This window comes from Oculina patagonica, chromosome 5 (assembly GCF_052425735.1).
Source record: "Oculina patagonica isolate OP01 chromosome 5, crgOcupat, whole genome shotgun sequence".
NCBI lineage: Eukaryota > Metazoa > Cnidaria > Anthozoa > Scleractinia > Oculinidae > Oculina > Oculina patagonica.
The window spans coordinates 18711986-18734513 of record NC_135762.1 but is presented as its reverse complement, the minus strand read 5'-3'; the positions used below and the strand labels follow the sequence as shown (position 1 = coordinate 18734513).

Below are 22528 nucleotides of genomic sequence, written 5' to 3'. Positions count from 1 at the left end.
TGTCTACGAGATCAATGTACGACATCCAGAAATTAGATAGTTTCCCATTATTGTTGCGTAGATAGTCCAGGTACCTATCGTACAGTGTGATAAACTCTGGGAGACTAGGACTATCCAAGACATTCTGTTGTTCCTTTTGGGACGGGTTGTCATACAAAGGTTTCAGTCCGTCAAAGAAATCTTGGACAAACTGCTTCTTAGCTGGAAACTTTTCTTCAACCCACGCATGAAACCCTTTCCAGATTAGTCTTTGGAGTGCTTCATACATCAATTTATGAAACCTGACAGCACGGTTGTATTTACGTCCCTCAAGAACTCCTGTCACGGAACCTTCGGCGATTACTCCTGATTCAATGCAAATGTCCCTTAAACCAGCGTCTTGGAATCTCTTCCCGATTACTGACAGAAGGGTACAGACTGTATGAAAGACGCCCATTCGTGGACCAATGTCTGTAAACTTGTCTGGGTGTTTCCAAGTTATTTCTGTCGCCTTTGAATACAGAGCTTGATCAAATATCAGTACTATACTCTTCAGTCCAAGAGCTTCTTTTATCTTCAGTGAACGGACCAAAATCTCATGAACGGTAGACAAGCTGGTGGCAGGAGCATCAATGGTGGGGAGATATCCGATGTTGTCTTGACGGACATCGATCTCGTCGCGCACCAAAATGTTATAGCCAGTCCATCCACTAACCTTCTGGCTCATTTGTCCATGTAGGCGCACTAAAATCCACAAAAGGTTTTTTCTTCGGGCATTTTCTAACACTTCCTGGCAGGTAACTTCTACATATGTTCTTGACTTAGGGCCTTGACGCTCACCTGCGTTGTAAATGGGTAGAGCTGCAACATCTAGTGCTTAAACACTTCTTTTCTTACTTTTAGTGATCCCAGGTGACTGATCAGGGAGGGGATGGGGGCCAAAATGTCTCGCCTGTACTGCGATGCCGTTCACACGGTGTGAAGTGCCTTCACCCGAAAGAGTCTCTTTGAGCCTGTCGATATATCCCATGCTAATGTGGTACTAACATGAGGTAGTATATTGCTAGGCAGTGGAACTTCACTTGTTGCATTTGCCATCTTTTGCATACAAAGGGCAGTGTTTATTTCCTCCAGTTGAGAATAAGAAATGCCATGACCATAGCGATTTAGTATAGACACAAGTTCGACGTTGTTTGTTAGAGTTTTTACAGCATACGGGAGAAGGATTTGTTTAGGTGACTTTATTCGCCCTCTGGTTACTCCAAATATCAGGTCTTGTGCAAACGACTTCATCAACCGTTGGACTCTTTGACAACATTCCGTCTCTGTCGAATCTTTGCTGCCAGTCAGTAGTGTATACAGAAATGCACTTAGCTCTTCAGGAACATCTATGGCACTGTAAGTTAGCTCTGAAGGGCGCGGTGGCCATGACATTTTGCTTTTTTGGTCCCGAATTGCTTCGCGGATGTCAGCGGCAGCTTTCTGAATATTGGAGATCTTTGTTGTAGAGCCTTTGTTTTCTTTTTCCGCCATAAGGATAGTAAGTACATTTCTGGCGATTTGCACTGGCGTTAGGCTAGCAGGGATTAAGAATACACGTGTGCTGTCTAGTAAGTTTTCAAACTTGAGTAACTCACTAAACTCTGCTTCTAAGTTCCTTCTGATGTGCTTTTTTGTTGATGGCTTGCATTCCTTAGCTCCTAATGACATAAGATACTCTACAAGCAACTGAGTCATATCAGACATCCTTACGACTTTCTCTTCCCCTATCACATCTGATCTGATGTAGTCAAAAAGCATCTGGTAAGCATCACGTTCTAGACTGGCATACTCGTCATCCGGAGATTCACTGCTTACATCAGGCTTCACATTGCTGCTTGCTTCTGGTCTTGTGTAGCTTTTGTAGCATGTCCTGTGATAACATGCCTCTGCTGCAACTAATTCCCGTGACACGAAGGCAAGAATCTTGCTGTCATTCTTTTCAGTGGCTATTTTTCTGACAGAGTTATCTGCCCGAAAATCTCGGCATTGTACTAAAGGCTCACGATTTCTTGTTCCCTTAAGATATTTTGGCTTTTCACAGAAAATACAGATGCGCTCGTATGTTGTGGTAGTATTGGGGGATCCACGAATAGAGAGCCTCCTAACCACCTGTTCCTGATCAGTTTGGCTGTTAGATGATTGCTCAGTTAATTTATCTAGCAACTTTTTCATTGTGAAATAACTTCGACATTTTCGATGGTAATAAATTAGCGGGACTTCTCCTTCGCTTAAAGACTTAGATATTTCTAAAATTTCTTGGTGATTACGAATCTCTGCTGCTCTTAACATGGTTTTCCATGACTCTTCATCTTTCAGACTGACTAAATCAGTGCTATCGTCGGTGCAGTGAATGATACATTTCTTCTCCATGCAGAATCGTTTCCCATTTGATTCCTCAGCATCAATAATACTTCTCTTAGAGGAGGCTCCTATTTTAACCAGATGACATTTTTAAGTGTTTAAGTTGCAATTTATGCATTTGCAATTAACGAGAGCAACAGTATTTTAAAATATTCAGTTGGAAAGGGGCGATCTATTTGATGGGAATTCATGTTGAATTGTCACAACACAATAACAAAACATTTGCCTATAAAAACGTAAAATATTTAAATTATTCTGTCTGCAACAGATCAATTATGCTAAAAATTAGATTTATCTCCACATTTAGAAAGATAGAAGCAGAAAATATGCGCTAGAAATCACGAATTCAACTTCTACCTGATTATCGAAATGAGCTTTCGATCTACAAGGTCTGTAAGTTTCTTCAAAATTCTGCTTATTTAGTCAAATATTCAAATAATTTGGGCTTAAAAAGTTTACTCGGTCTATTAATTAAATGTTTTTGCCGAATATTAATAGATTTGGCTGCATTTGGCGTATTAAAACAGCTAATCAACTGGCAAATCAAGAACCCACTCACCTGCCATGCTGGCCGCCATATTGGATTTTACCCATCATGCAATTCGAATGCTTCTTTTCATATTTCCCCTCTATTTTCATGTAAATTCATAGCAAATCAAAATGTATGGACGAAAAACAACAACAAAAAAATCTTCTGATGTCTCCCATCATAAAATAAACTACAGAAAGCCTATTTAGTGCATGTTTCATAATAATTTATCTTTGGCCTTATTAGTATCCTAAATCGCCATTTTTGGCCTTTTTTAAATTAAAAAAATTCCTTGAAAGCTACTGCTACAGAAAGGTTATCATACAAATTTTTAATCTTCACCTAGTATACTATCAATTCACAGCAATCATCCTTTGTCCCTTGATTTGGTACCAAAATCTGGACTGGCCCATGGACTATATAAAACATCATACTTTCAATTGTTCCATATTGCATTCTGCACTTACCAAATCATCGAGATTTTTTTTTTATGTTATGTGTTAGATTTTTTAGTGTGTCTTCATTATTGTTAGTTAAAAAATGCGGGAATCAACAATTCATTAACTATTGTAAAATCAACAGATTACCAAGTAATTATCATTGTATAATCAAAGCAGTAATGAGCAATATTTCAAAACAAAAAACAAAACAAAAAAACAGGAAGCTCTTTCTTTTACAAGCCGAATACATTTAAACTTAGACCACTGGCGAAACTCAAATTGCAAATGTAAAATTTAAATTAATATCACTAAATGCTCGAGGGATTCGGGACTTTCACAAGCATGAAGCAATTTTCTCATGGATAAAAAAACAGAAAGCTGATATCCCGTTCTTACAAGAAACATATAGCACCTCAGAGGTAGTCAATGAGTGGAAGTTTCAGTGGCATGGAGACATGTTTTATTCCCATGGTACAAATCGCGGTAAAGGTGTTTTAATATTGGTCAGTGATAAATTGCAATTCGAATTGAAGTCCGTTAACCAAGACAGTGAAGGTCGATATGTCCTAATTGAAGCATTAATTCAAGAATCGCCTTTCTTACTCCTAAATATATATTCTCCAAACAAAACATCGGAACAATGCACTTTCTTTGCAAATATTTTATCAATACTTGATGGAACAGATTTCCATTCACAAAGTCAGGTAATTATCGGAGGCGATTTTAATGTCCATTTGGATGCTGAGATGGACAATGAAGGCGGTCGGGTAGAAAAAAAAGACTCGGTTAAAAATATTTCTGATATAAAATTAGAATATGATCTGGTGGATATCTGGTGGGTAAGAAATCCTGACAAGAGACAATTTACTTGGAGGCAAAATAGACCTCGGGTCCAGAGGCGCCTTGATTATTGGCTAATTAATGACTGTTTACAAGACTTCATAGAACACGCCGAAATCATACCTTCCATTAAATCGGATCACTCCGCGATTACGCTACAAATAAATACCATAGAAGACAAAGTCCGTGGCCCTTCGCATTGGGTGTTTAACTCTAGTCTTCTGGAAGACGATACCTATATTGACCTTATCTGTTCTAGTCTTAAAGTTTGGTTGAAAGAGTTTGAAGATATTCATGATAAGCAGCTTCTTTGGGATCTGGTTAAATATAGAATAAGACAAACCACAATTTCGTTTAGTAAAGAAAAGGCAAAAGAAAGACGAAATAGACTTGACGTGGTAGAGAGCTAACTTAAAGAGAGTGAACAGCTGTGTGCTATACACCCTACAGAGGAAAATATCGAAAGCTTAGAAAAGTATAAGATGGAATATGATTCAATGTTCGTTACATCACGCAGGGAAATATCATCCGATCAAAAGCTGCATGGTATGAGAAAGGGGAAAAAATAACAAGTTTTTTCTAAATCTTGAAAAGTCCAGAAAAGCAAAAACTTGTATACGAAAATTAATTAACAAAGAAGGACAAGAAGTAATTAATAGAAAGGCTATTATGTTTGAATTAAAGGATTTTTATAAAAATCTGTATGATGATAAGGACCAGGAAATCAGTTTCGACTAACTGCACAATTATACTAGAAATCTCAATACACCTAAATTATCAGATCACCAGCAGCTCCTTTGTGAAGGTCAGTTAACCTACGATGAGTGCTACGAGGTTGTGGATCAACTAAAAAACAACAAATCTCCGGGTAACGATGGCCTAACAGCCGAATTTTACAAACAATTTTGGCCTATATTAGGGGGTCTCCTGGTAGATTCCTTAAATGCGGCTTATGTAAATGGCAGACTATCAAACTCACAACGACAAGCAATCATTCAGCTTATCGGAAAAAAAGACAAAGACAGGAGACACATTGAAAATTGGAGACCTATATCTTTGCTAAATGTAGATTAGAAGATCGGCTCTAATGCTCTAGCAACCAGGTTGGAATAGGTTCTACCACGCATTATTCATGCAAGTCAATGTGCATATGTTAAAGGCAGGACTATTTTTGATGCAATTAGATCAATTAATGATGTCATGGAATATACCAAAATCTACAACATTCCCGGTTTAATGACAACCTTCGATTTTAAAAAAGCTTTCGATTCTTTAAATTGGCAGTATCTATTCAACACACTAGAAACTTTTAATTTTGGGGATTCCTTTATCAGATGGGTCAAGGTTCTTTATTCTGATATCTCGAGCTGTGTAATGAACAATGGTTTTGCATCAGATCTTTTTGAAATTAAACGTGGGGTGCAACAAGGTGACCCTTTGTCGCCTTACCTTTTTATTATCGCGCTTGAAGTTCTTAATATTGCAATACGCCAAAACAAAGAAATCGAAGGTATTAAAGTCGGCAATGAAGAAGTAAAACTAATTGTTTTCGACGATGATCTTACTACTTTCGTAAATTATAAATAAGTTTGGATTTGTTTCTGGGTTGAAACTAAACGAAGAGAAAACGGAGGCATATTGGCTTGGCAGCCTACATAACTACCCTGAAGATCTAGACCTTGGAACAGACAAGGTCAACAAGCCAATAAAGATTTTAGGTGTATATTTCACCTACGACTGGCAAAAATTCCAAGAACTCAATTTTGAAAAAATTATTAACTCCATAAAAAAATCTTTGACTACATGGCAATGGAGAAATTTAACTTTACTTGGAAGAATTCAAATCATCAAGACCTTCGCAATTCCAAAGTTTATGTTCCGAGCCTCTCAAATTCCCCTTACAAAAGAAATTATCAAAGAGATAAACTCTGTTCTTTTTAAGTTTGTATGGAAATCTGGAAAAGATAAAATAAAGCGCAAAACTCTGATCAGTGACTTTAAAAATGGGGGATTGCGAATGCCCCATATAGAGACACTTATTAAAACACAAAGAATTATGTGCATGAAAAAATATTCGGAGAACTATGACAGCACCTGGAAGGTGTTCCTAGATAATTACCTTTTCGATTTTGGAGGCTCTTTCTAGCTGAATTGCAATTACGATGTGAAATATCTTCCAAAGTCATTTCCAAAGTTCTATAGAGAATGTCTGAATGAGTGGGCAAATTACAAGGAAAAGCTCATTTCCACTCCTGCGAACGTGTTAGATGAATTCATTTGGAACAACAAGTTCATTTGTATAGACGGTAAACCGCTGTTTAGAAATAAAATAGTCAAGAAAGATATAATCAAATTACGTGACTTGTTAAATGACACAGGTAAACTTAAGACTTGGGACGCATTACAGAACAAAAATATAACAATGGCTGAACACTTCCTTCTTATGAGCATTTTTGACACTATCCCGTTGGAATGGAAAGCTATTTTAAAACAACAATTACAAATAATTCGCGCCGACACAAACGATTCTAAAGACGTTGTTTTCCCGACGACTTCGAAGGTGCTATATTGGGATCTTGTGAAGAAGATAGAGGCTGCTGCGACATCAAAACGTAAATACGAAGAATTATTTCCAACAACTAATTTGCCATGGCAAGATATTTATAACCTTCCTAGGAGCGTAACTGTCTATTCCAAAACTAGAGAATTCCAGTATAAGTTATTACACAGAATTGTGTTCACTAATAAAGCCCTTTATAAAATGGGTCTAGTTTCTTCCTTCTCGTGCACGTTTTGTGGTGAATCTGAGGAATCCCTTGAGCATTTATTCATTCACTGTGAAATTACATCAGGCTTTTGGATTTCAGTAAAGGAATGGCTTCAAAACTACCTTACTGACGTTAATAATTTAAATGCTTTTAATATAACATTTGGGTTTTTTAGAAAAGATCTTCCTTTACTAAATCATATCATCATCTTATGTAAGCAAGTAATTTTTCAATGTCGAAACCTCAATATAAAGCCATCTCTTTCATTATTGAAAGCCAGGATAAAAATAACTTACGATTTAGAACTTGCCATAGCTAAACGAAACAAAAACCTAAAAAATCATAGCGAAAAATGGAAAGAGCTTCTCCCTGTTTTTCAACAGTAGAGTTAATATTTTATAATTATTTTGACGGAACTTATAATTAGACACTTCTTGTATTTTTCGCATTTTCGTGTGATTGTAATTTTTTTTCCTTTTTCTTCTTTTTTTTCTTTCTACAGACTAAGTGTAAGTAGTGTTAGTTTTCTTCTTCTACTCAGCAATTATCTTTGTATTTTAGTAATGTAAGTAGTGTTAGTAAGTAGTGTAAGTCATCTTTTTGTAAGTAGCCTTTTTTTTCTGTAAGTGATATAAGTACCTGTATCAATTGATTTGTAAATAAGCTTTTTCTTTTTTGTGTGTTGCAAATAAAAATAAAAAATAAAAAAAAAAATAAAAAAAAAAATAAAAAAAGGTATCGGGATGTGCCATGGGATCGCCAGTCAGTGCGGTGATAGCAGAGCTTGTAATGCAAGAAGTTGAAGAGAAAGCGTTAGAAACTTTGCCCGTAAAACCAAAGTGGTGGCGCCGCTATGTCAATGATTGAATGCATGCATTAAGAGGGACGGTGTTGAAGTTTTTCACAGCCACTTAAACTCGATAAACGCCAACATTCAGTTTACAGTGGAGATGCCTACAACAACTATGAGCAAGAACAGCATAGCCTTCCTGGGCACCAACAACACCGTTAATGAGGATGGTAAGGTCGAGGTGGGTGTATACCGCAAGACCACACATACGAGCAAGTATTTAGACTCCCATTCACACAACCCAGCGCAAAGCAAGAGAGCCATCGTTAAGACTCTAATGGACCGAGCTAAGTGCATTCCATCAACAACTGCGCAAAGACAAAACGAGAAGCAACGCGTTATTAATGACTTATTCAGCTGGCGAATCAAACAAAACAAACACGCAACCAAGAACCCAGGAGAATCCTAAGACATACACGTCCATTCCGTATGTGAAAGGAGTGTCGTAGCGCGTTCTACGGATTTTGAGCCGCAAAAACATCAAGACAGCGTTTAAACCAGTACGAACGTTAGGAAATATTTTCGAAAAGCCCAAGGACTGACCGAATAAAGATCAATTGAAAGGAATCATATACAAATTGACTTGCAGGACATGTCCCTTTGCATACGTTGGGAAAAGCAAAAGAAACTGGAAATCACGGGGAGCCGAACACAAGCCTGGAAGAAACGGAAACATCAACTCCGCGATTAAACATCATGCAGAAATCGGCCACGCCATACATCCAAGTTATGCCGAAATTCTTGAAACAGGTGTAAGTAGCAAGAACAAAAGACTGTTTCTGGAATCCTTGCATTCTTTCCTCGACAAAAACACTATAAACGAAAGAGCGCCCTTCCCAAGGGTTTATGCATCGCTAGTTGCTCCCACGGGGGGCAACGAACAATAATGTTGATGTAGCTTATTAGAATTCTGCGAACCTTGCAAAAAAAAAATCCATCATTCTCTGAAGAAGACCGCAGAAGGCGATCGAAAATTTAGGGTATCGTTTTATATTTTTAGATCTGTTTTAAACACATTTTTATATTTTAGCAAGATAAAGTTGAGGCTTTCGTCAATGACAAACATGGGGTAAAACCTCATTACGTTTGCCCATGTTTTATCAACATTACAATGTAATTTGAATTTGTTTTGATAAGCAACTTATGGTAATTCCTGGTAAAAAATAAACTTTTCACACTTGTTTCCAAAGACATCCTAAGATCTACAAAGTAAGTGTTAGTGCTCAGTTCACAGGATGTAATGTTCTTGACAAAGTGCTTTAAGCAGCAAGCTATCAAATCAAGCAATAAAAAGGAAACATTTCTTTTCAGTGGTTTCTTCAGTGCACTGACATTGACTTGATCAAGATGTGCCAAAACATTGCCACAGCTGTTACATCTTGCTAAAACAATTTGAACAGAATGACAAGGCTTTCTAGTGTAAAGGTATCTAAATGTACCTGTATAGTTTTAAAACTGAAAGCTAACAGTCAATTGACAGGTATTCTGGCATACTGTCATGTAAGTATGTTGCAGGTTAAATTGGTTTTCAGGATAATCAGTTTTCGACCTAGATTAATCTGCTTCAACCTGAAGATTTACAAATTTGATGATAGAAAATAACTTGAATTTATTAAAAGGAAGCCCAATAGATTGCTATCTTTAGGTTAACGCAGCTGAATATTGGTTGGAAATGGTTTTAACCTGAAAACCAATTTAACTGCAACAGGTATACTGTAACTTGCAACAAGACTAACTGCCCTTTTCGAGCTACCGTGAACGGCCAACTGTCCCGTTTTTTTACGACTGAATTTTCAATGAAGGAGTGTAGTGGGTAGCCCGACTTCACTCACATGGTTGGTCGGCTGGTTGGTTGGTCCATCAGATGTAAACATTCCTCGCATAACATAATTTCCTATTGCAAAGATAACGCCTGAATTTTCAACTACGATAAACAAGTTTACCTACCACATTAAGAGCCGCAAAAAGCGATGCACTGATCAATCTCTTTCGTACAGCGTTATTAAGAGCCGCAAAAACGATGCAACATGCAATATTTCCATGTGTTACAGCTGCTTGTAACACATGCAAACGCTCGATAAATGAAACTGACACTCGCGCATCTTCTATACAGAGAAGATTCCTCGTATAACATAATTTCCTATTGCAAAGATAACGCCTGAATTTTCAACTACGATAAATATAGGTTATTCGCACATTAAGAGCCGCAAAAGTGATGCACTGATCGATCTCTTTCGTATATATGTTCTGATATATTTATTTACAGCGTTATTACTTTACGGCTTACATGTAAATGCTTTTATTCTCCAATGTATACAGGAGCGATAGAATAAACAAACCATTTTAGTGCTGCGGGGTTAAAACAGAAAAAAAAAGGAAAAAGGAGCAGACACTTCTGGGTTTTGATATCACGACCTCTCACCCTCCATCCTGAAACCTACACGACTGAGCTAATCCGACAATCTCAGTCACCTAATATGAAAAGATCTTATATCAATGCAATAGACATTGTGGGGTCAACCGCCGATTATCTGCAATTGTCACGCATGTTTGCTCGTTTTTTGCTTTTTAATTGCATCAAAGAAATGTTTGAACATCTGCCGCTCATATATATTCAAGATATGAAAACCAAACGTAAAACTTGGTAAAAAAAATTCAGTCGTGGCTCGAAGAGGCTTTGATTGGGTAAAACATTCAGTTTGTTTAGACAAATCGCCACATTTTTCAAGTTAACTAAACTTGAATGTTTTACATGTGAAAAAATGCAGGAAAACGTTGGCCATTCATGGTAGCTCGAAAATGGTAGTACAAATGAAAACAATACTGTATCATGATAAAAGAAGCAGACAAAAACAAATCAGAGTGCGCTGGTGCACAATTTACCTGTTGGTGAAAACTGCAGTGAATTCACTCTAACTTCTGACTGGGATCTGCGTGAGCTCATATCACCTGCAAATGAAGAGCTTTTTATGCCGCTTATTTTAAGGCTAATTTTGTTTAACCACCTGTACATGTGCATGCGATGAAAGACAAAGTTATCATGTGAAAGCCTTGGGACAGAAGTCATGCAAGTCATACATAATGTTGTAAGGTCTTTGACCTCTCTTCGGTACACCAGTGGAGAAAGATGTAACCGATAAAACCGCTTGTTGTAGCTTAGCTCTGGCAGAAGAATCTGTGCTGGCGTTGTTGGACTCCCTCTATTAGTTTTTTTTCATGGTAACAGACTTCAGGCTCCAAATTTCGGAGGCATAATCAAGATGAGAATGCATGAGTGCCACGTTGAGAGATCTCAAAGTTGGTAAAAGTTGGTTGCGTCGAATGATAGCACATTGAATGAATCTTAGCATCTTGATGGCTTTATTCACCTGTGTATATACATGTAGGTGCTCAATAAATCGATCACCACAGGTGATAAGAACTCCAAGGTCACATTGATTGTCCACTCTCCTCAGAGTTTTTGCTCCCACGATATAGTCGTGGATAACAGGTGAGCGTTTTTTTTGTCACCGTGCATATTGAGCATTTATCTGTATTGAAGGCCAACTTCCAGATATTACTCCATTATAATTAATCAGGTTATCAATGTCACTTTGTAATGATGCACAGTCGCTGGCGGATCTTACCTAGTGTGGAAGCACTTGGTATTGTGGGCAAATAATGCCAGCATGCTGGCATAATTATCATTGATATATACATTTATATAACGAACAAAGCAGGACCAAGGACAGTGCATCCTGCCCATCAAATAGCTGGTGAACCACTTCAGTAGGGGGCCTTTTATTCCAGCTTGGTCCAATTTACTGATCAAAAGAGTATGCAATACCGAATCAAACACTTTTGAGAAGTCTAAAAAAGCCACGCCAGTTTGATAACCTTGGTCAATCGATCTAGTTATGCGGTGGACTGTGTCTAAGAGGCTGTGTGATGGCAAGGATAAACATCACAAGCAATGAACACAAAAAAATTACGCAACGCTCAACAATTTTGGAGATAAAAACTCAGTAAAGAAATTGGTCTATACATGTAGTTGGCTACATCGTCCTTGTCACCCTTTTGGAAAACGGAAACAATATTTGCACATTTCCACACCTTAGGGACTTGGCCAACATGTTAAGATAGATTACCGGTAATTAAAGGTGTAATTAAGTGACGGCACAATCTCTGAGGCACATTCCTTTGAAAGTCTCCCCAGGATTAGATGAATGATGTATTTGGGGTAAAGAGTCTAAATTTTCTTCAAGTTAGCTGCATGCTTTTCAACTTTTGACATCTTTGACAGTCTGCAGCCAGCAAAGTTCCCAGAAAGCAACAACAAGACGCGAAAAGCAAACAACTTTTACATAAACCCCAAAATACTGAACAAAGGGCTTTGATCCCTTTTGCTGTGTACAAAACTCCTTATTTTGAACAGCTACTGAAAATTGCGCAGCATAAGTGATGGTTTGGATGGCAAGATAATTAATGTACATTTGTATAAATAAATGAGCATTCAAACAATTCTGGTCAATACTCTTGGTCGGGATACATACAAGATAACTTAACAGATGTTAGCAACATTATGACTTACATGTAATTACCTTTTAACAGACTGGGCTGATTGTTATCATTTTCATCATCATTATCATCAATAAGGTCCATAGGTCCTGCTTCTGTCATATTACCACTGTGAAGAAATTCCTGGGTGGATACAGAATAAAAAAGGTACACAGTGTGTACATGTGTCATGGCTTAACCATTTTCTTGTAAAAGATACAATCTTGATAATACTGATAATACAAGATAATGCTATTTAGAGTGACTTGACATTATAACTGGAACTGGGTGAGATAAATTAACCACAGCACTGGGCGATTCCCTACCCAAAGTCATCAGGCTCGTTGGTCAGCAGGTAGCTAGACCTGCACTGACTGTGGAGCTGTGTATTGAAACTACAATCTGCTGTGTAAAACCAAAACAATACTAACTGCTTTTTTATTCTCAAACATCAAAATTAATAAGGTTAACTTAACAACAATCATGATTACACAGTTGTTACGCTGTGTAAAACAACACAAACAACGTAACAAAATTGACAGCAAACAAAAGGAAGTAATTACTAATGAAACAATTTTGCAAACCAAAAAGTTACATGTGGCAAGCAGGTTAGAAAATTCAGATGAAGAGAGCTTTCTCGAAAATACCGGTATATTCGTGTCTGCAATATAAGTGGCAATACTTGCACAATCATCAATAATCTTGGATGACGTCTTATCAAGAATGAAGAATGTCTTTTATGAAGATTGTTTACTTTACGGCAACGATAATTAAATGTATTAAAAGTGTAAAATAGCGTTCTCTGGTTTTAAAAGTTAAAAAATATGAGCTTTCGGCTATTTTACTATAGCCTTTGTCGAATGTAAAAAAGATAAAGCGCGTGGTTGGAAATATATACAAGGGAGGGTGTGAAAATAAATTAAAAACTAAAATACAATAGAAGTGTAAAAAGCCAAAAAAGGACAAAAACAGACAAATTAGGAATTACAATAAGATAGAATATTGTCTTGGTAACGGTTTGGAGATATTGTCTGCGCCGACAGTTTTGGCAGTGTGCCAAGTTTCTAGAGTTCTTCGAATGCGGTAATTGCCTTTGTCTATCACGGTAGCGCCATCAAAGTCAATTGAGTGATTATTTTGCCAAGCAAGGTTAGCAACGTTCGAGCCTCTCGTATAATTTTTAAGATTTCGTTGATGTTCCTTTCTTCGGGTTTTAAAATGTTTTAAAACCCAAACTTTTTAAACCAGAGAACGCTATTTTACACTTTTAATATGTCTCATCCTGGTTGCAGTTCAATTTTTAATGATAATTAAATGGTTGTTACACTGGGAATAACAACATATACGCTGTAAGAGTTGACAACAAACCCAAAGAGGCAATACTTATGAAACAATTTTTCAAACCGAAAAAATACATGTATCTGGATTCTTTCTGATTCTGCCTCCTGAAAGAGTTGCTGGGTTCCCACGAGGAGAATGAATTGATTCTGCCTTCCATAGAAGTTGCTTGGTTTTGAAGACCAATTATTGATTTCTGGCTCATCAACTGAGAAGGAACTAAAACTTTTCCAACTGGCAAGTTCTTGGCAGTCCTTGCAGATTAAGGGCTTTTGATTCCAAGACATTAGAGAGACAGTAAAATATTTCTATTGCTGACTAAGAAAGTCCAATCGGGGAATGGTGTGATACAACGAGCCGAAGAATTTCCTTGTCTTGCACACACACAAGCAATATGGCTTTGTTTAAAACAGCAAAGATAGATCATCTCTACAAAGATTTAAAGAAATGCAGAAGCCAGTTCAATTGTCTGGTATACAAGATGCTTTTCATAGGGGACATCAATCCTTCTTTCAAAATGCAAAGTGACTCAATTCACGCTTAACTGTTTACTTGACAGTTAAGGTGGCTCGACCCAGTTTTTTTCTAGCGATACCAATCAACTTTGAAACCCTCATACTTAAAGGGATTAATGTCAATGACATATCTACTATATCACATGGATTACACATAGACTAAACTGCAATATGATATAAATTTTTGGGAGATCGGAATGAATATCACGTGACAATGACGTCACACAGGTTTTTGCTCTGAATCAAATTTTAGCCCGTAACCGCATTTTCCCTCAAGATCCTCCACGCTACGTATACCTTGAGTGTTTGCCTAATCAGCTTTGCGGAGTTTCATCGAAATCTACAAGAGGAATTTTGAAATTTTGAATTTCTTTTTAGATGGTATAATTTATGCGAAAATATAGACAAGACTTCATATAAAGAAATTTGCTTCTTTTTTGATGTTTAATGAGAGGCTTTAGTCCTCAATCCTTTTAAAAATGTCCCATATCCGATATCCAAACCATAAGAAGTAGGTAGACTTGTGCGATTTCGGAAAAATATGGAATATATATGAATCATAGTGAAGCTCAATGTTTAGCTCTATTTACCAATTTTACGCCTACTTTCGCAAAAAAGCAATTATTTCAAAACTCGTCGATGAATTTTCTTCAAACTTTTTCAGGGTGGCAATTGATCAGTACAACTCAACAATCCCTGAATTTCATGCTCATTGAAAACTTCTAAGGCTGTCTAACATAAAAATTGCGTGAGTAAATATTGAAGCGATCTCGTAGTTTCGAATAATTTTGTGCTCTGGGATTTCCTATTGTTTCAAGTTGAACACAACATCTAATTCCTGTGCACCACGTGTGAAATAACTATGCTTGGCCACCTTCCAAAAGTTTCCGAAATCTTGGTAAAGTTGGTAAATAGAGCTAAACATTGCGCTTCACTATGATTCATACATATTCCATATTTTTCGAAATCGCACAAGTCTACCTACTTCTTATGGTTTGGATATCGGATATGGGACATTTTTAAAAGGATTGAGGACTAAAGCCTCTCATTAAACATCAAAGAAGAAGCAAATTTCTTTATATGAAGTCTTGTCTATATTTTACGCATAAATTACACCATCTAAAAAGAAATTCCAAGAAATTTCAAAATTCCTCTTGTAGATTTCGGTGAAACTCCGCAGAGCTGAAGGCAAACATCCAAGGTATACGTAGCGTGGAGGATCTCGAGAGAAAATGCGGTAACGAGCTAAAATTGGATTCAGAGCAAAAACCTGTGTGACGTCATTGTCATGTGATATTCATTCCGATCTCCCAGAAATTTATATCATATTGCATTCCTTCATGTAATCCATGTAATATAGTGGATATCTCATTGACATTAATCCCTTTAAGAATAAGGGTTTTAAACTTGATAGGTATCGCTAGAAAAAAACTGGGTCGAGCCACCTTAAGTACTTTAATTTACATGTACCGGTAATTAGAATTTTTACTTTTTCTGTTACACCCATAGGACACACAAATCTTTTTATTGTTTCACGCTTTATAAGAGTTTATAAAAATGTGTTTAACTTTTTGATAAAATCTTTTTCCAAATCTCTCCTTTTACTTCTATTTTGTCCCGAATTTTGAAAAAACCCAACAAGAATTGAGACAAGAAAATACAATTCATGTTAAATAAAGCCTAAATTAAGGCCATCCCGTTGTATTTCTCCATGTAGTGTTGTCCAACAACTCAAGTCCAAGGTTTGCACGAGTCATGCAGTTTGCCTGAGAGCCTGAGCTGGAGCAGTGAGCAAAAATTTCCCTCATTACGTCATCTCTTTCCTTAATCCACTTGCATAAAAAAATTTCTGACTAGGCTTTCAACCCAGGGGTGCGTAAAAGCTAAGGTGGGGTAGGGGTGCCACCCAGCCGCGAGGGTCATACAGCTGTGCAGATAAAAGTCGCAGGTGTGCACCCCAGGGGGGGTACTCCGGCTTGTAAATGACAGGGATGATCGAATAGAGGCAAAACTCAGGACCCAAAAAATCCCTAAGTCTTTTGACATTACCCAAAAAATCCCTGGACCAAAAATAACCCCAAAAAAATCCCTGGACCAAAAATAACCCCAAAAAAATCCCTTGTCAAATTACCCCTAAATTGCCAGGAGGGGAAATAATATAACACAATGAACGCTCGTTTTGTTTAAATACGCCATAAATACGCCAAGGCCGCGCCAAGGCCGCGCCAAGGCACTTTAGTTTGTCATTAATACCCCAAAAAATCCCCTTTCTAAATCAAGTCACCCAAAAAAAATACTTGCCAAACTTTCCAACCCAAAAAAATCCCAGAATCGAAAATTTCAAACCCAAAAAAATCCTTCGATCATCCCCGTCACTTAAAATCCCGAGTACCCCCCTGGGGTGTGCACCCATGCCAGTAGTCCAGCTTTAAGAACCAGGGATTTAATGTAGTGGAGAAACACAAAGAACTAATGGGTAGTAAACTACTTTTGAAGACAATAAAACCTGTGCTTGCAATGTAAAACAAAGGAGCACCCAACTCAAATTATTGGATTTAGGTATAACTTGCATGGTTTTGGTTACAGTTGCTAACAATTAAGACTTGTTTATCGAGATGCTAGAAACCCAAAGGTCAGTTATTTTTGTAATCTTGAACCAGAGCAGAGTCATGCAAGGTCCTTTTGTGAAACAACTATTTACTGCAGTTGGTGAAACAAGGGTGCAATAGGCTCAAACTAGTTAACTCTGATATTTGTCTGTCACTGACTAATATCAAACGTTTTAAACGTTTGTTTGAAACTCTAATAAAGACGTTTCGGCCGAGAATCTTCGGCCTTCCTTGGTTTTGAAAAAAGGCAACGGCTTACAACGGTTACATTATGCGCGTGCGAGAGTGTCTCACAGAACACACGTGACATGGCGAAAGCATGCGATCGCTGCGCGAGACTTTAAATGTCACACTAGCGACTTGTAAATGTGGGGAATGTCAATATGACGAAGATTCTCGGCCGAAACGTCTTTATTAGAGTTTCAAACAAACGTTGTTTAAAACGTTTGATATTAGTCAGTGACAGACAAATATTTGAGTTATGAATTTCCTGACTGCAATTTCAGTGTTTATTGTTTAGTTAACTCTGTTTTACATGTAAAATATACATTACCTTCATTCCATCTAAAGAGAGGTTGCCAGAAATTTCAAATCGTTTTAACAACATCTGTGAAAAAATACAAAGCAGTGAAAAGTTATTGAATGAGAAAAAAGCAAATTAAAGGTCACACAGGACTCTTGCCCTCATTATGTATTTATTTAAAGGGTACATGTACCTGTATGTACGAACTGTGGCAACTGATGCCAACAACAAACAAAATAATAAATTATTTTTCGTTTGTCTCACGACGTAGTCACGTGTGATAGAGATCGCGACGTTTCGACTGCACACTGCTAGTCTTCATCAGGCGATAAGGTCGACTGGTTGTGTGTGAACTTATAAAGCACGCTGCTGCGCTGTGATTGGTGATTGGTTTAAATAATAATTTATTATTGTACTCTACCACGATGAATAACCACAACATTTTTTACGATAACAAACAAAATATCCACAAGAATATAATTATTGAAAGTTATTTGTAGAAATTGATTGAAAAATATCTGTCTTCCTTTTTGAACTTAAACTTTGAACTTTATAATTTGTTTTTCATAATTATAATTGTTACAAAAATGCGTGACTAATCAAGGCAGGGGCAAGGGTTAAAATAAAAAAAAGGTTTACACACTTCAAAACAAAAAAAATCAAAGATCTCTTCGAGATACCAACTATTATGCATAAAGTATAAGTAGAAGGTTTATCCTAAACACTGTTGCTCAAACATATCATGGAAGAATTTAAACGTCTTTTAAAGAATTTTAACTAATAGTTTCTTTGTAGTTCAGTTCAAGCATTTTTTTATGCTGTATTTGTCAGTTGCGACGGCTGGGCGCTTTGCGACATATATACTGTGGCTTGGTTAAAAATAGTAAACTTTGACCTTTGCCTTTAATCGAAATAGTTGTTTCCTTTCGAGTTAGAAAGATTTCTACTCCGCTTAATGTAGGGTTCCCAATAAAGGTTATGCATGACAGAGTTACCTTTTGTCTCGTCACAAAATCTTTACTCCACATTGAGAAGTAAATTTTCGTTTGGATATTGCCAAAGGCCACTTCTCCTTGTGTTATTCTTTACCTTGCAGCTACAAATGCCGTTTCTAACGGCTACATTAACAGAAGCAAAAATTTTCAGCTTTTACTGCTTCACCGGAAGTAATTTCACAACAGTCTACAAAAACACTTGAAAATATCACTTCACACCTGCATTGAATGATGTCGCAATTCTGAATTGTGCAACTCAGCAGAAAATAATCAATCGTCACAAAATTAGATGGGTTAAATTTAAGCAACGCTCTAGTGTGTGAAAAACTTGTACCAGTACAAATTTGCGTTCTTAATTGTTTTAGGTTAAATATTAGCGCCACTTTGTAAAGACTTGTACCAGTACAAATTTGTGTTCTTAATTGTTTTAGGTTAAATATTAGCACCGCTTTGTGAAAGACTTGTACCAGGGGTGAGTACAAATTTGCGTTCTTCGAACATCGTTTTAAACTTCATTGCCTTCGCGCGCTGAACCACTACCATTCTCAATTGGTTATTTCATGTATGATTTGGCCTAGTCACGTTTTTAAATTGTTATATAACGTTTGTCAATTTGACAAACGAGATCGCAAGTGTTGACGCACTACTATTGAGTGAGACACTTTGATCACCCACAGCGGAAAGTAATCCCTTGAGAAATTTAAATATTCCCTTGAGAAATTAAAAGTCCCTTGAGAGTTAACAACTATGTGCGGAATTCTGTAAGAGAGTGACAAGCTTCCCCACTACAACTTTCCATTTTGCTTGTAAACAGTCGATAAAAAAGATATAAACAATTGATTAATTAACTAATTTATTAATTAATTAGTTTGCCAAATATGAGTGAAATATGTACGAGCAAAAATAAAACTGAATTATTGATCAAGGATGATTGACTTGGGCCAACTGGTAATCCAGCAAGCATTTGTGCTTTTCATGCAAATGAAATGATGTCTAGAGAGTCAATAGCCAAGCTGCTGCATTCAAACTGAGAATGAGAACCGTTTTAAATTCCCAAGAAAAACTAGACTATTCAGTTAAGAAGAATTATTCGAGATGTTGCCAATGTTGTCATTCTATAAGGAGTACCTTCTAAGCTCTTCTAAGCTAAAACTCCCGTTTTTAGCCCGGGGAGGGAGGAGGGGTTATTTCTTTTTAGGACTTTGGGGGGAGGCGTAATTCTTACATAAAAAAAATTATTTCCACAAGGCTAAACTTGACCTCCAGGGACGAAGGGAAAGGGCATTTGTGTCACAATTTGTTACCTTTTTTGGGCAAGTACGGGTAGCACAGGCATTTTTTGGTTAAAACATTCTGTATCATTGCAAAAGATAAAAATTATTTTCATGCTGCTGCGAAAATTTTGTTTGTTTCTTCAATCTACGTCTTTAATTAGTTGGTATTATGGAAAGCTGCTTGAAGTGAATGTTTTTCTACTAGAAAATTTCACTAATAGAAACCAAAAGACTGAATGAAAAAAAAATTCTCTTTCAAGAATAGCAATGCACTGTACTATAAAAAACAAGCAGAAAACTAGAGTCAGTTAAAATGTAAAACATGCCTCTGTTTTTGTATGTAACATGATATTGTTGATGCATCAAAAACTAATTGGAATAATTTGTGGTTTTTCTGAAGCCACAGATTCTACAAGAATTCTACCGCATTGAAATGCACACAATGTTAGGCTTTGATACAAAATGTCCTAACAAGTCCCCGCTATTTAATTTTTTTTTAAGTTTGGATTTCAGTAAGACATTGAAACAGAAAACCAAATACATTTCCCCTTCTGCTCAAACGTATGTAGCATGATACTTTTATTTTTCTCTTAAACGTATGTAACATGATACTTTTTTGTCGAAAATGTATGTTACTTGGAAGATTTGTTTTCAGCAAACAGGGCGACCGCTTAAAACACAGGTATTATCGATTAATTCAATGTAAGGTCACCTTTTTTAGAAAACAGTGTTGCATATCAAGAATTATTTCACATGAACCGCTGTGACATCCAAAGTCTAATTACCGGTAAATTAATTTGTGGTTTAAACTTAGTGCCACGGAGTCTACAGGAATCCTTCTGCAGAAAATACATGCAATGTTTGTAAGAGTCCCAGTACATAGGTGGCTCCTGACTAATTAAGCGAAAAATAGTGATACACTACCTTTGACTAATTTACATCGATCTGGAAATGCAAGTTTTTCTTTGCAGTTTTTCAGTGGGTGAAAATTATCTCAGTGTGCATATAATAATTAGCAATTATTGGATGAGGCTGAGTATGATATGAAGAATTAAACAGATTGAGGAGGGTGTTATCTGCAGACGCCAAAGGCTGAGGTTGACAACACCCTCCAAGATCTGCACAATTCTTCATATCATACAAAAACCGAATTCAATCATTGTTTTACTATTCATTTAAAATATTTCCAGACTCAATGCAGAAAATGAATTCAATGTGGTTTCACAGAACGCAAAGTACACAAATACAAAACAACGTTCGCTTTAAAATTTGATTTAAACCTCACAACTCGGTTACCAAGATTAAATTTCCCTGTCATTTGGGTCAGTTTTCAGTTTTATGCAAATGGGGAATACTGTCGAAATTCTCATGGATACTTACATTCCTAACAAGAAGCCAGACGTACTTATGAATTGATCTTACAGACCCAGAGGCAGTTTTTGTGAACTTTTGCCTGAAAAATCCTGTCATCCCGATAAGCGATCTTTTGGTTTCACGGATTAGGATCGTGGGAATTAAATTTGGCCAGCATCAGCATATAAGAAAAATATTTAATTGGGGATGGAACTAGTCAACCATGAAATGTCACACAAGTTGTTTTCTAACCATTTTGTTTGTCAGTCACAACATTGTTTGACACAGATAAAGGGGATAGGGGGGCGGGGTGCATTTTTTGTCCCCCCCCCCACATGGCTCCCCTAGAGTGGTCACGTGACCAGCGCAGTTTTAAGCTCTAAGAGCTTCTTGTTATTAATGTTATATGCTTCACAGAATCAGATTCCAACCCTTTTTGAAGGAAAATAGGGAGTATTTTTTAGCACTGGAGAGGCAAGCCTCTAGGGGGGTCTGGGGCATGTTCCGGGAAATTGTGCAAACTAAGTTCTCTCAAGTGCCATTTCTGGCATTTGACATCATTTCTTCTTTACTGTTGTTGCACTCAGATCACAATTTTACTTATGCAGGAATTTTACTCCATTGTATTATAAATCCCTGGGTAATTAAATGTGCCTAAATTTGGGTTCAAATGTTCACGTCAATTTAAGCATATAAAAAGGGAAGCCTCAAGCTAAGTGGCCCATACTGCCAGAGCTTATCCAGGTTTCGATAGCATTAAGCAGCTAGGAATATTTCTACTCCCCCCTGAATGGGAATACTACCCCTCAGCATTATGTACGTACCCATTTATACACCTGGGTGGAGAGAGGCACTGTGAGAGTAAAGTGTCTTGCCCAAGAACACAACACAATGACCCCGGCCAGGTGTCAAACCCGGACAGCTCGATCCGGAGTCAGGTGCACTAACCATTAGGCCACTGCGCCTCCCACCAATTTAAGCATATACCGGTAGTTTATTTATTTGTCTTTTGTTTCCTGTCATTCTCAGATTCAACACAAAACAATGCTTGAATCTGATCGCACAAGGTTACCAACCTGTTGATCAACATGATATATACAAACAAACTTTGATCTGCCACCTGCCAAGAGACACTTTCCATCAGCAGTGTAACACAGGCTGGTAAAACATCTGTCACAAACAGATAACAAAATAGTTAATACACAAACTAATACACAGCTTTGCCATGGTAGAGGTAATGTCAAGACCAAAACTCTCAGGAAATGGTAGCGATATCACCAGTCTCAAATATCACTGGTCTCAACATAGGTAACATCTCTTGGATGTTATTGCCAGGGTCTTCTGACAATATAATTACTTTAGTTAATATCTTTTCTACTGGTTAGACTGCTGTCGAAAAATAAACATAAAGCACAGAAACAACTGGAGACAAAAGGATATACTGAGTTTCAATATATCCTACACAAAGACCTCAAAGAATTTTTTTATGAGATCAGACATCTGGTAAACTGACAGATACATGTAATCAACAGTCCTTTTTCATTAGTTTGACGATGCCATGAGAAATCTATTGAAT

The 22528-nt window shown here is 37.1% G+C and overlaps 1 protein-coding gene across 4 annotated transcripts in view; it reads right to left on the bottom strand.

Annotated features, from left to right (window-relative positions):
• Nucleotides 1-22528, bottom strand: part of LOC144653121 (periodic tryptophan protein 2 homolog) — a 101300-nt gene that overhangs the window by 18459 nt on the left and 60313 nt on the right. For all 4 annotated transcript variants that reach the window (XM_078513033.1, XM_078513034.1, XM_078513035.1 and 1 more), the window contains 4 exons: nucleotides 22029-22122; nucleotides 17361-17414; nucleotides 12390-12489; nucleotides 10693-10758 (listed from right to left, as the gene is read on the bottom strand). In XM_078513033.1, the coding sequence (XP_078369159.1) occupies nucleotides 10693-10758; nucleotides 12390-12489; nucleotides 17361-17414; nucleotides 22029-22122 (314 nt within the window). The remainder of the gene's footprint in view (nucleotides 1-10692; nucleotides 10759-12389; nucleotides 12490-17360; nucleotides 17415-22028; nucleotides 22123-22528) is intronic.